Genomic DNA, 15166 nt, shown 5'->3' on the forward strand with positions numbered 1-15166 from the left:
ATCTTTATAGCTAGCTTTTAGTCTGCTATTATACCTGCTATTACCCCTCTTAATTATTCAACCCTCCCAGAAATATGACTCATGTTGTTGTGACATTCAGTTAGTAGTTTTATCTATGAGGTCGTATAAAATCAGATGGGTTCGTAGTTAGGGTACAAATTTCGATTATTTGAACAACCAAGCATAGTAATAAAATCTTTTTATTACTCTGGCTAATCTTATGTGGTTTACTCATCTAAATATATTTTCTTTGATAATTAGGACATATAAATTCCACAGCAACGCGCTGGATATTATCAGTTAATACTACAACAACTGCTAATTATTTACCCTAAATGTAGGGATTCTTGTTACCAGGAAAAAAATTACCTGTTTCAACATTACCACCTGCGGATCAAATTAGGAGCAGAGATTATGACCTAAATACCTCTTATTAAATAGAATGTTTATGAGTGGACGTGTAGCGGAGTAAGATAAGAAAATAAATAAGATGTGATTAATGAGACAAATAGATATATATCGTTTCGCTTATTCGTGGAATAAACCAAACGATATATTCGCAAACAAAAAGTAATTTGTGAATAAAATTTTTATATACGTGTTTTTAGTGATTTAAAAGTAAGAATCAGCTCTAAATTTAAATTGTGGCTGATAAATACGAGTATAAGCATACAGATAGAGCTACTCCGAAACTGATAAGTATGAGTATATGATTGAATCTGAAATTGTCCCTCATTCTAGGATGCAGGGATGTACTTTAACTAGGAGTAAAGAAAAGCCCTGTTTAATTCACACCAAACTTTCCCCAAATTCCAAACTTTTTTAAAATTATAGAGGCCTCACCAAAGTCGACAGATCCCGTAAAAGAACAAAACTTGCGCGACGCCTCCCCTTACCCCTAATCCCACTCCACCCAACGAGGAGATAGCGCAAGAGAGGAGAGGGTTTCTGCGGCGGCGATGGCGGCGGCGGCGAACCTGGAGGACGTCCCGTCCATGGATCTGATGAACGAGCTGCTACGCCGCATGAAGTGCAGCTCCAAGCCCGACAAGCGCCTCATCCTCGTAGGTCCGTACGCTTCCTCCGGCCTCCCCTCATCTAGCTTCCCTCCCTTCTCTTTCTTTCTCCTTCCACGCTCCAAGATCTGGTGAGGAAGTAGGAGATCCAACTCGTCCCCGTCCCTTCCTTGCTCTAGGCTCCGGGTGTGCAAGGCTTGGTGGTTCAGATCTTAGTCGCTTCGCCTTTTTCTGCCCCTTTTGTTTAATGCTCCATCGAAAGTCTAGTTTCCGATGTTTTCCCTTTCCTTTGCAACTGTAGTGACATGGAGAAGCCGTTGATTGTGATTCGGGTAAACCAGGTCGAAGTGCGTGTGGACTTGGTACCAAGAGTAGAACTGTTTCGCTCTTCCAGATTTCTTGCCGTTGTTTTGATGGATTATTTCGGCAATGAGTGCTTGTTTGATGGACTGATCTTCTAAAACAATCTTTTCTTTTATTAGGTAAATTGCACTAAATTGTTTTAGAATGTGTTTTCTTGCTCTACTTTTCTATGCGTATGAGGCTGAGGAAAATAACGACCTTATTATCCTGAAGAAATTCTTTATGTCATTGTGGTAGCATGGAATTTGTAGCAATTGGCTTGTTCCATGGAACTGATAAAAAATATTTTTGTATGCATTGAAGTCACAAGGGAGAAAAGTAGTATTTCTCAGTGTTGTGGAAGTCAGAATACAGTTGTCGGACGGAAAGGGTACCGTTCACCGATTAATTGGAATACGGACGATTAATCGGAATTATACGGAAATTTAACATTCGTGAATATATGTACAAATTTTACAATATTATATACTTTTTGAAGATTTAGATGTGTACAACTATATAAATCAAATATCTTCATGTTGTTTTTTAATTGAACAGATAAGTAAACATTAACTCTTCTAACACCGGATTTATATATCACATGGTGGTAGAATTGGTTGCATTAAATAAGTAATAAAACATAAAAATATATGTAACAAAATAAAAACAATTCTAAATTAAGTAAAGAAAACTTCTCTAAATCATCATCAAATTCAACGTACAGCTAAAAACGGAGTTCTAAGGTTCGTGAACGATAAATGTACACCGTATCACGTTAACGGAATGGTTTTACTACCGTTAACGTATATACGGCCGATTAATCGGTTGGTACGGCCGTTTTTCCATAACACTGGTATTTCTTTAAAAAAACATGAAATGCGTAGCTCTTTGCTTAATGTATTTGTGATTCATGACATGAGGTGAAGAGAACTCTCCTGGACCTAACTATGGTTTTATGTATCCATACTACAATTTATGCTTACTAATGAAATTCAAATATTGTATATTGTTTGTCGCTTAGTGAGTAGTGAGTTAGTGACTTCAGTGTAGATGTAAATGACAACGAAAATCTTATCTTATAGCTTTTCTGACTTGTATTCCTTTAATTTATAGACTTTCTTTTCTCTTGTTTTGGCATGACTGGGGTTGAGAAGAGTGTTCACTACAATTACTTTCAACAAGAAAGCATGCTTAGACTTTCTTCTAGATACAGTGGTAAAAATGATACATTTTGATTGTATGTTGAATCCTTCACAAAAGAATGAAAGAGAGCATTTTATGGTGAAGATATTAGGTCCTTATGATTATCTTAATTGGAGCTTGCAAAGGCCTTTTGACTGTGATGCAAGTATATGAAAGATGTAAGAATATGCAAGCTAGCTCATATATCTTGATAAAAGAGATACTCTTTTAAGAATCAATGTAGCACAAATCATACCAAAGTCAATCATTTTTCAGTTAATGTTAATAATAATCTCATGAGAAGAATGTTTTTATTGCCTTTCTAAGGGGAGTTATTCTTAGTATAAGAATTGAGCAAGAAGTGGATGATCGCCCCTCTCATTTTCATTGTTAATCTGTGTACTATGTGAAGAATTTGTTTTTTCCTAACAAACATTTAATTTCATTTAGTAAAGCATTATAGCAAATTAGCAATTGATTGCTTGTGGTAGCAACAACTGACTTTCCTTGTTGCACTTGAGTGTTGAATTTAAAACTTTAACAATCAATTTTTGGTTCTTCATTTGATCAATTTTGTTAATAACCAAACCCAAATATTAGGCTTTAAATTATTTGCACGAGGGGGTCCATTTGTTTACATCTGACTAGAAAAAATACCCGTGCGTTGCAACGGGTGAAGTCTATTTTAATCTTATTATTGTTATATGGTTTACTTAAGATGAAATTCACTGTGGGAGTTCGCTTGGATATATATATTTTTAGAAAATCATAAGCTGCAGTTAGGAGTCTGATTGTCTCAAGTTAGCATGCGAGTTTTTTTAAATAGATTTCTTATATGATTCCTTTTGTATTACCAAAAGTGAACGATCTTAAAAACCGACTCAAATACGGATATGTATTTCCAAAAGCAAACAAACTTAAAAACCGACTCATACACGGATGACGTATCAAAATACCGGCAAAAACATCTTCAATTTTTATAATAGTAGAGATAAGATGGTTGAAACCTAGACGAATATAACATTATCAAATTCACCCTAGTCTATATTTTATTTCAGAAAACCTCTTTACAATTCTTGGTTTTGCTGACTATGCAGGTCCACCTGGCTCTGGAAAGGGAACACAATCGCCCATTATTAAGGATGAGTACTGCTTATGCCATTTAGCTACAGGTGATATGTTGAGAGCTGCTGTTGCTGCTAAGACTCCTTTAGGAGTCAAGGCGAAAGAAGCAATGGACAAGGTATTGCACTTGGAAATCACCCACATAAGCAGCAGATAAAAGTTAGATGGCCAAATGAATAGCCAGCCAGCTCTGAACTCCTGATTTCTCAAAGCAAAACATGTTCCATAAGTATTTTTCACTAACTTCATGTTTGTTAGGGAGAGCTTGTTTCTGATGACTTGGTTGTTGGAATTATTGATGAAGCCATGAAGAAACCTTCATGTCAAAAGGGTTTCATTCTTGATGGGTTCCCTCGGACAGTTGTTCAGGCACAGAAGGTATTCGATTTGTACTTTTATTAATAGTTCAGCCAATAAAAATATTTTTCTTTAGGCAATGTAGCTATGTTTTGAACTACACTGTTTACTTTCGGGTTCATAATATTTTTCTTCTTCAGCTTGATGAAATGCTGGAAAAGAAAGGTACAAAGGTCGATAAGGTTCTTAACTTTGCCATTGATGATTCAATTTTGGAAGAAAGAATTACTGGCCGGTGGATCCATCCCTCCAGTGGCAGGAGTTATCACACTAAGTTTGCACCTCCAAAGGTTCCTGGAGTTGATGATGTAAGTTGAATACAGAAATATGGACTTAATAATTATTATACTTTCCAAATTTATTTTATTTTGCGTGGATTTTTGGTTCAGCAATTTAATTGTTGGATATTTTTTCCTATATATCTTGTACAATTCTTTAGACGGTCTTCATAAAATTATGTCACGGTGTTTAACCTATGTGATATTTATGTCATGGTGTCTTATCTACATAACTATATTATATAATTCTATACATCAACAACTTTGTAAAGTATTCAATATTGCATTATCACATATTAGTTTGCCAAACATCTGTTATAACTGAATTGATAATGATACAAGTTGCATAAGGATTTCTGTTAGTTCATTATTTCCTTTATCAAGTTTTTTTTTTGTTTCTTAATCCATTTAGTGACATATTTTGTGTGGACCTTGTATCCCTTTTGAGTCTGCATAGTTGTAGATATTTTGCTTCCTTGCAACAAATATTTTTCCAGTTAATAAAGGAACTAATAGTATATAAATAATTTATTCATCCAGTTTACTATTTTCTTTGTATTGCATCAACGTTTCTTCTGCGGTACTGTTTCTTTCACTGCCCTTTTTCTATTTAAGAAAACTGCTATAAAATGTTGACTGATGCTTTCATTTGTCTTATTCGCCTAGGTCACTGGAGAACCACTAATTCAAAGGAAAGACGACACAGCTGAGGTTTTGAAGTCTAGACTTGAAGCCTTCCACAAACAAACTGAACCAGTATGGTGCTCTTTCTAGTGAATTATAATGTTTTAAAGTATTTAGGAAAAGTTGGTTGTTTTTTTAGGCATTATGACACGTGTAGCTATTTACAGTTCTTGAGAGTGTCTGCCTAGTTATATCGTTCTGACCGTACGGTTCCCATTTGACATCTTCTGGATTCTTTTCTCATGTGTTCTATGATTGCATATCCTTTGGTAGCCAAGACTTCGGGAGGGTTTCATCTTGTTCTCTAAAATATTGCTGCTTGTGAAGATTCAGTATTTCTTACTTCAATGTTGATTTGCTCCCACCAGGTGATTGACTACTACTCCAAGAAGGCCTTGGTGGCCAATCTTCATGCCGAGAAGCCACCGAAAGAAGTAACTGCTGAAGTCCAGAAAGTTCTTTCGTAAATGTACCACCATTTTGAGACGAAAATTCGACAGATTACCCAGACACACTGGGTCCGGCTTTTAGATGTTCAAATTGACGCTGACATGCAAGGTGTAGACTGCTCTCTTTTTGTATTGGGTACTCTTATCAGATTTGATGAGCACAGTGCTTTGCGTTGTTTTAGTTCTAATAATCTCTCTATGGCATTGATGGAAGGAACATTTTTTTGTACCAATATCACAGGGTTCTTTCACCCTTGAGAGTTCCCAAAAAAGCTTTGCTTATGATTATGTGCTGTTAGTGTGTTCCTATAGTACAACATTGCGTTACGCTAGAGAATTTTCCGCTCCCAATTTGCATTGCCATAATCAAGTTTATTCGCTGCAATTGTGTGGTTATTTGCATGTTTGAATTATTATCAATGGCAATGACTCCATTATGTTACAAGATCTGGACTCACATTTAAGTATAGAATCCTATATCCTATATATCATAGGTGGTTCCCCACTAAGTGCAATCTTATAAACCGATTCCAAGGTTAGAACCCTGATTCTTGATCCCCACAGTGGGGGGGCCCTAATGAGCGTCTCATCGTGTGGGGGCGTGGGTGCATGACTAGCTCGCTCCAACTACTACAACAACAGTACTACTATATGTATATATACGGGGGCGTGGGTGCATGACTAGCTCGCTCCAACTACTACTACAACAACAGTACTATTATATGTATATATACGGCAGATCCTTTGACTTAACTGCACATGCAGTTGAGTCACTGACAGCAGTTAAGTTAGAGGATGATATATACGTATGTATATACTTTATATACACAACTTTGTTATGGAATAGGTTATAGACTTAATAAATTCGTCTCGCGAATTAGTCCAAGGTTATGGAATGGGTTATAGGCTCAATAAATGTCTCGCAGGGTTATGAAATGTGTTTTGGAAATGGGTTTTGTCAGTAGTCTACGTTTAATACTTCTAATTAGTGTCAAACATCCGATGTGACAGGTGCTACAAATTTTTAGCCCCATCCGAACATCCCCTTACGTTATCAAACACCTTTCAGAGTTTCAGTCTAGAATCATGATTTATGAAATTTCTCTTTCAATGGCCACAAGTGATCAAAAAGTTTAAATGGCCTTGGGATATCTAGCAACTTCCTCTTCCAATGGCCACAAGTGATAAAAAAGTTTAAGTGGCCTTGGGATATCTAGCAACTTCCTTGCCATTCCATCAAATGACTGAGATTTATTCTCCTTTTTTTTAAAACCAATCGTATGGCCATTATTTATGACATGACGTGACTCTTTCTTTTTTCATTCTTTGATTTCTCTTCCTTTCATTCTCGATGCGCCAATTGAGTTTTTATTGAGATCACCTCACGAACCACTTCCAGCGCTAAGCCAATCGCTGGTGAGGCTCGGGAGTTATCTCCAATTCTGTTAAGATTGATTTTACCGATCACAAAAACAACCTTATCTCTTAATTTGATTTCTGTTAGGAACCGGATAAGTGGGATTTATCCTTTTCCTTAACAAACAGAAATTAGCCTAAAAAATCAACCAACAGATGCATCAAAATTGTGTAATTTACGTGTTGTAATAGTGACATAATTCAGCAGTGTGTAGGAGTGTCATGGTGTTTCTGGATAATTATGCAGAAGATCAGAGGGGAAAACAATCCGTTAGGCTCAATAAAAAGTTTCAAGTTTCAATGCCTTTGCCGCACAAGACAAAGAGGGCTTACATAGGGTCAATCCATCAGAAATTGATATCAGGAACTGATTTCCCTGTTCAAATAGTCCACAAACATCCTCGTTGCGCTATCAGCATCTGCTGGTGGGGGAGGTCCACTCAAGCTGTACTGCCCTGCCAGCTTAATGAAAGTGCGTCGCAGGCTTCGAAGCTCAGGCAGACCGACTGATCTTTGAAGACATATGTAACAACCAGTTAAGGATATAATGGTTCTTTGCTTATACTCCCTCCATCCCAAAAAAACAAAAAAAAGACAAACCCTGAGTTTCCGTGTCCAACGTTTGGCTGTCCGTCTTATATGAAATTTTTTTTATAATTAGTATTTTCATTGTTGTTAGATGATAAAACATGATTAATACTTTATACGTGACTTGTTTTTTTAATTTTTTTCATAATTTTTTCAAATAAGACGGACGGTCAAACGTTGGACACGGAAACCTAGGGTTTGTCTTTCTTTGGGACGGAGGGAGTACAACGGATAGAAGGTGCCCCTACCTTTGAAGCTTACATATCAAGGCTTCCTCGTAGCATAAAAGTGTGGCCAATTATTATTCAATGTGCAAAACTACCATTTTGGAAGTATTTTCACCTACTTGATTTTCAAACAGTTGCAAGGTGAAAGAAATGTGGATAAAGCTCTATATGAAAGGGTGTTTTTGTATCAGAAGATTATTTTACACTAGCCAGTTAAGATTGCTAGATCTTCATATACTGCACTTATAATATATAAAAAAGAATCAATTGACACACAAAGCTTAAGAGTATATTGTTTAAACTTATATGTATACAGGATAAAAGAATTGGCTCAAACAGTAAAGGATATAGTTGGTAGGTCAGGACCAAGAGAAATCTTATTCACGGGAAGCCCAAGACCACAAGATTGTGCTTCAACAATTGCATTGATCACCTCCTGCAAATCAGCTCAAAAGGTATGCTGACTAAAGAGAAATCCATAATTGAAATATCAGATATCAACCAAAATGACTGTCATTACCTGCGTTGCTTTGTCCATCTCGTAAAGGGAATTAGCTTCTGTTGTCCGAGCCTAAAATATCACCAAGGCTGTGTTTAGTTCAGCGCAAAGTTTGGATTTTGATTGAAATTGGAGATGATGTGACTGAAAAGTTGTGTGTGTACGACAGGTTGATGTGATGGAAAAGGACTGAAGTTTGGATCCAAACTTTGGATCTAAACACAACCCAAATCAGGATTCAATTCCAACAGCTACAGGTACAAGCATAAATGCAATAGCACTACACTTCCAGCATCATAAAGAGAGTACAGTATCTGCAGAAAGTGACTAAGGCATTGATTCTTCTGATTTTTTGTGCATTTACACCATCACATTTAGATTTTGACAGAAATTGTTTGCCAGGGGTACAAAGAGCTAATACACAAAAAAGATAGGAACTAAGCTGTAAGAGTATATGGTAGTTAGAGTCGTATTAGGATAGGATTGATTTGTGTGGACTCCTTCCATATCTGTAATCCTTCCTTGTCTCCTCCCTATACTATCCAACATAAGCATATTCATTGAAGAACATATGGAGTTAAGACTCCATATCACAATACCAAGCTAAATTTATGAGAGAATGGAATAATTTGGAAAATGAATTATTTGGGGATTATATGATCACGCGGCAGTTTTTCTAGATTGCACTTACAGTCTGAGTGGCTATTGTAGGTTGGAGAACTTTCACATCTCTTGTCTTAGAGTCCACTTTCTTAGTCAAATATGATACAGCCTCAGCAATAACAGGAGACGATTCCATTACTCCATCTATTCAAAATAGTACAAAATCAGTTTTGAGTTTTGACATTGCATAAGGCAATATGCATATCTATGGTAGGTACTGATATAGATATACTGATTACCTCTAGATGGAAACAATTCAAAAAGAGGAGAATCCCAACGATTGCGCCTATCTGGCTTCTCAAATCTACTTACCAGATCATCGAATCTGTCACAATAGAAAAAACTGGTGAGCGGACAATAGTACCTGGTTATGTACTGTATTAAATGCCAGGGACACATGCTTTGTTATATTCCCAAGGAGGCAAAAATAACAATGGATTTCATAGCCTATAAAGAATGCCAAGAAGCACCAAAAATTTGAATCAGACGTGACAAACTAGCAGCACGTTCCGTAGGGCCAATATTATCAGTTCAGTTTGTTGCATTAGTTTAGATTCTTTTGTCATCATATTAAATTGGTCTTAGGAGTTGGATTAGTAAGGATCAGTGAGTAATTAATGGGGAAAGCAAGGATTATCAATTTATTCACCCATTCCTACCTTTCCCTTCTATCCCCTGCAACCCTTCCCCCACAATACTCTTCTTCTGCTCTAACCTGCCAAAGCCTCCCTCCTTCCATGATTACCCAATATGATCTCTAGACCATAATACAACTACATGCAACATATCTGTAGTTTGTGGAATCAATCTATAGAACTAAATAAAAAAAACTGAGAAATCATGCAGCATTTCCTCATTTGAATTTAATAGGTCAAGAAGATCCAAAAAATATGAAATCTCTCACATACATATTATTATCATACGTGGGTTCTCCTTTCTCCTGACGCTTGGTGTTCCATTCCCTACAATGGTCCACTTCTGTATCACAGAAAAGCTGAAATAAAATAGAAGCAGGAAGTAATCAGTCTGTTATATGAGTTTTCACTATATCAAATGGTGTAAAAATCATAGTAAATTGCGTATTGGACCACCTTTCTATCATAGCAGTGTTTTTTTTCACCTTGGGATAGCAATTTTTACAAAATGTTGCACTTAAGACCTACCTATCTAACCTTCAGGTCAAGATTCACATGCTTGATCATAGTTGGTACTGGTGGAGATGGAGCTCAAGCTCCGCTAGCTTGGGACATGCTCGAGGTCGACCTCAACCTTCGTTACCCTGCCCCATGCATCCGTGCTCAAGACTCATTGTGCAGTGCTGGTTATGTGCCCCAGCCCCCAATCAAGCTGGTGCAGCCGCGGATGAGGAACTTGGGCTAGCATAGACTCCATTTGACTAGCTGTTGGTGGGGCAGAAGTGTGGAGAGATGAGATCCATATGGAGTTAGAATATCCCACCATGATTCATTAGCTATGCATGCGCTTGAACTCAAACTAGAGCTCTGCCGTGCCGCATCGAGCTCAAGCTGGAGACCGCCAGTGCTGCACTCAAGCTCAGGCGCTAACGTAGGTCAAGAACGTGGGTGGGGCCTGTTCATTGGCGTGGTGAGCTTGAACCAAAAAAGGGGAGAGAGAAGAGAAGAGGGGGAGAGCCAGAGGAAGAAGACCGGTTCAATGTGAAAAAAATTGCAAAGATTTCTGGTCCAAAGTGAAAACAATGCCCTACCTATCTAGTCCAAGTTGCAACAATGGTTAAAAAGAGTGGCCCAATATGCGCTTATTCCAGGCACACACACACACACACACAGAAAATAAGAAAAAAAGAGTCCATGCAGGACTGCTAACATGATTCTCAGTTGCAAATAAGCAGATTCTCAGGCACATGAATTGCCTTTTTGAGAGATTTTTGAGAGAGAGAGAGAGAGAGAGAGAGCTCTTAATCTTGGGCTTGATGCCAGGAGAGGATTAGTCATGCTACCGCAACCACCTAAGATAACTGTCCGGACGAAACATGCCTCCAGGACTCTTATCCAATACTTGATCATCAGGGCAACTCAACTAATCCTAGAAAAACATCTCCAAACCAAACTTATCTCTAGTCCATAACTCAATTACAGCCTGTTGTGCACAGCCAGTGAAGCAGCTGCCAGTAGGACTCATGTCCATGACAAATTTACCGTGTCTGAGTATCGAAGGAAGTAAGACCGAGGATGCAAAGAATCCAAGTGAGATCAATAAAGTAGTGGATGCCAACAGATCAAAACAAGATATGTGGCAATTCCTTCCGTACACTTTACTACTCCCTCCATTTTATTATATTATATAAGTCGTTTTCACTTTTTTCACCCTGCCCCATGCAAGTTTTGGAGGAAATTTAACATGAGGTAGAACCTCATGGAAAAAATCCTTTAGTCTTTATCTCTCCTCGAATTCATGTGTTTTTCCTGCAGCCCAATCAAACAATCATTCCTATGTTTTTCTATGTTTTGCAATCCTCTGTTTTACATTTCCATTCATGTCAAAATCCTATGCTTTTCTTATTCCTCCATTTTTTTCATTCCTATGATTCAAAGAGGCCTTTATAATATGAATGGAGGAAGTATCTTATTTCTCTGTAAAGCTTATTTTACTTTGTTTCTCAACTGTCATTCTAATTTGTGGGTCTTAACCAGATCAAGATTATCACACATTATTTACAAATTAATATTGAGTTAGTTCTCTTGTTATTGCCATCAATGTTATTTGATCGCTGATTGATCCTGATCACCAAGGGACCAACCAGGAAAATTAATCGTCGATCAGCCTCGATTAGTCGACCTGATCAGTACTATGAATACTAGAACCTATATTCTATATAGTGCATAGTATAAAGCAATCACAGCACTAATAATTGATGGCAAGATGGTCACTTGCCCTAGTATAAAGCAACCAGCAGTAGTAGCACATATTCACATGTGCTAAACCCTAAGAATTGTTCAAAAGGTGATCGATAGGTGCTCTGATCGGACAATTAATTGTGCCTGATCGACGATTAATTGGACCAACAATTTATGATCGAGTGAATGTCCCTGATCGGAGTAGTCAGGAGACTGATCAGGATGATTAAGCACGATTAATCGGACGATCAGATAACATTGATTGCCATCATACATGATCTTTTTCCTCCAAATTGGTTTTGTACCTAACTTGTAGTGTTAACTAAAATCCATACCTTGATGACACGTGATTTTTAACGCTATGCTAGTCTTTGAGTAAAACTAATATTTAAAAATCTAAAAGAATAGAAGTAGACAAACAAGGCAGCAAGCAGGTTACCACACAGTATCTTATTCCAGATGCCCGTGCAAGACACCACAACTCATACCGGTATCCCTGCATATTATAGGTGGAATTGATTATATCAAAATATGGCAACACATGCACACTAATATCTCAAAATCATGTTTCATTTGAAGCATCATGCGTTAACAATATGCCAACAAATCACAGAATTTACTACATATTACAATTTTCATGAGAATTCGCAAAGCATGTAGCTGTTTATTAGTGACGATAGAACTGACAACAGAAAGCAACACATATTTACAAACTAGATTGCCACTTAACTGATTCATGAAATACCCATATTGAAATAACTTGTTGGTTGGAAAGCAAACTTTGCCAGTTACATATTTTTGGTATTGTTCAACATTGGCTTGCGCCTAACTTTTGCAATAACTAAGTTCAGCCAAGTATGTCTTGACATACTATTTGTGGCCACATTGGAAGTGAGGCAAATTATATAGGAACTTCTCAAGATCTCATTGGTGACGCTTGAGCTTCAAGCAGAAAGATCAATAAAAATGCACTCATCACATCCTCTACATGGCTTCAGCTTGCATTCATTTGCTACCCTAACTATGACTACAATCATACTTGGCAAATATTTCTTATTTTTCCAACTTAACGTGCTAAAAACCATCCCACTTAGGCCTTGTTCGGTTAATTTTTGTGCCAAAGAAATCCGCAAAGTCACCAGAAATGATATCGTGCTTGAAAACCATCCCACTTAGGCCTTGTTCGGTTAATCCCCATGAGGGAGGGATTGGAGGGGATTTATTCCACACCTATTGTGGTGTGGAATAAATCCCCTCCAATCCTCTTCAATCCCCTCCAAACGGAACAAGGCCTTACTGGATTAAAAAGTTTGAGCTTGTTTAGAGAAAAAAGTCAAGCTTGTAGTACATTGTCTTTGCCTCACCTTAATATTGTTCAAAGAATCCACGACGATTATGCTGTCTCGTGATACAGACCTATCAACTTCTGATCTAAGAACTCCTCTCAAGTTTTTCTCTACAACCATATCTAACAAAGAAATAAAATGCAGAAGACTTGTCAAGATGAAATGGACCCATGATAAGAGCAAAATAAAGTTGAACAGAGTTGGACAAAACGTAGAATAAGTAATGAACACAAGTAATGGCTAATACCTTTGTAGCTATCATTGCGTCCAAGATGGAGTGATGACTCGTCAATGATACGGACAGTGAGGTCAGATGTGGAGGAGCAGAGAGCAGCGGCGAGACAAGCTGCAGCTGCTGACTTACCACTGCAAGGCTGCCCACATATTACCACAAGCGCCATGGAAAATGTATAGACCTAGCATATGAAGATAAAATGTATCACAAGTGTTTCCAAGGTTTAAACTCTTCACTAGTAAATCTTTCAATGATATAGCAATTGAGAAATTTTCCCAAAAAGGTCAGATGCATGCCATAGCCAGTCTCAGGAGGTTTGAAGTCTAACTCCACTACAAAGGAGCAGTAAAACAAATGAGAATGCGACCAGATTGTGATCAGTCAAATATCACAATCAGGCGAATTTCAACAAGTTCTTACTAGTTCATTCAAATAAAACTAATTTCCATCGGGATAAACATCACCACCAAGCTTCAATTGTACACATTGATGCAAAATAACGTGGGGGCAACGGGTATTTTGCTTGCAAACAGGAGGGGTGCTATTAGTTCTACACCTCGCATCAAAGAAATCATCACTGTCCGGGTGGATTTCCAATCCATATGCCACGCGAGGCTCACTGCTGAGGAGGATGACGATGAAGGGGAGGCTACGAGAGAAGAAGCAATACCTTCGATTCCGTCCGAACTCAGACGGAGGCCGGTGGAAGGAGGATGGCCGCGTCGCCCCTCCAAACAGTGGCGGAGAACGGAAAAAAATCTAGGTATGGCGGTGTGGCCCATGGACTAGCGCGAGAATTAGAACATAACAAGAAGAAAGGGAAAAAAACAATTTCAATTCACGAAATTATATGACGCAACATTATCCCATCATGACGCAATCTCAATTCTCAAGCATGGCAACAAGCACCAGTCATAAGTTCACAATTCATCATCCATTTGCCAAAAGTGTAAATAGAAGAGGCACTCATAAATACCAGAAGATTGCAGTTGTCAACAATACATCACATGTAAGAACGAACTATTGAGGATAGATAGACATGTTGTGATGTAGACCTGCTGCTGCCCTGCCTGCCTCACTGCCTGTTGCCGGCTGCCCTGCTGCGCTGGCTGCCTGCCTCCCGCGGCCGCCGCGCCAATGCCCAGTGCGGCCGCACCGCAGCGCGCCCACGCCGCCTGCCTCCCAGAGCGGCCGCGCGCCCGCCTGCCCCGCCGGCTGCAGAGCCCCCACCGACCACCGCAGCTCCCTGTCGCAGTGTCGCCGTCGGCCGTCGGCCCGTAGCGCCGCGCCGCCGCCGCTTGCCTCCTCAGCCGGATGCCTGGATTGGATTGGGGATTGGGGATTGGGGAATTTTGGAGGTAGGGTTTCATGTTCAACAGGTCAAAAGGCCCATTTACACAAAAAAAAAAAAGCCCAATTGGTTGGCCTGTTCGCACGTGGGCTGTGGACAGGATTGGCTTCGGCATTCGGCAGTTGGGCGCCTCGCCGCCGGCTCGAGCGTCCGGGCTGCAGCGGCGCAGATCAATCCTCTGCAGGGTGCCGGCGGTGGCGGAGCGGACCGTGCAGAAGCTGGGTTGGAGGTCGTGCACAATCGGGGTATCACCTACTCCCTCCGTTCCCAAAAAAAAAAAAAAAACTTAATTCCTAAATTTTCGTGTCTAATATTTGACCATCCGTCTTATTTAAAAAAAATATAAAAAATTTAAAAATATAAGTCATACATAAAGTATTATTCATGTTTTATTATCTAGCAATAATGAAATTACTAATCATAAAAAAATTCCATATAAGACGGACGGTTAAACGTTGGACACAGAAACCCAAGAATTGAGTCTTTTTGAGACGGAGGGAGTATGGCTGAGGCTGATGCCGACGAGCCCAGT

General features: G+C 38.8%; 2 protein-coding genes across 3 annotated transcripts; one reads left to right on the plus strand and one right to left on the minus strand.

The window, feature by feature from the left end:
- The first annotated feature begins 859 nt into the window (after nt 1-859).
- On the plus strand, nt 860-5878 carry LOC127754234 (adenylate kinase 4). Its single transcript, XM_052279723.1, has 6 exons — nt 860-1068; nt 3638-3783; nt 3924-4043; nt 4163-4330; nt 4967-5056; nt 5353-5878. The coding sequence occupies exons 1-6, from the start codon at nt 960-962 to the stop codon at nt 5449-5451; spliced, it is 732 nt and encodes a 243-aa protein (XP_052135683.1). The 5' UTR covers nt 860-959; the 3' UTR covers nt 5452-5878.
- A 1224-nt stretch (nt 5879-7102) lies between these two features.
- Nucleotides 7103-14806, minus strand: LOC127754232 (protein KTI12 homolog). Of its 2 annotated transcripts, none has more exons than XM_052279721.1 (10): nt 14339-14806; nt 13296-13464; nt 13067-13170; nt 12142-12198; nt 9735-9820; nt 9066-9151; nt 8855-8970; nt 8185-8235; nt 8010-8100; nt 7103-7370 (listed from the first exon to the last, which is right to left on the minus strand). In XM_052279721.1, exons 1-10 carry the CDS (start codon nt 14747-14749, stop codon nt 7210-7212), a joined length of 1332 nt encoding a protein of 443 aa, XP_052135681.1. In that variant the 5' UTR covers nt 14750-14806; the 3' UTR covers nt 7103-7209. The 2 variants fall into 2 exon arrangements, with proteins under 2 accessions (XP_052135681.1, XP_052135682.1); XM_052279722.1 differs by having other exon boundaries at nt 13954-14475.
- Between the last annotated feature and the right edge of the window lie 360 nt (nt 14807-15166).

This window comes from Oryza glaberrima, chromosome 11 (genome assembly GCF_000147395.1).
Source record: "Oryza glaberrima chromosome 11, OglaRS2, whole genome shotgun sequence".
NCBI lineage: Eukaryota > Viridiplantae > Streptophyta > Magnoliopsida > Poales > Poaceae > Oryza > Oryza glaberrima.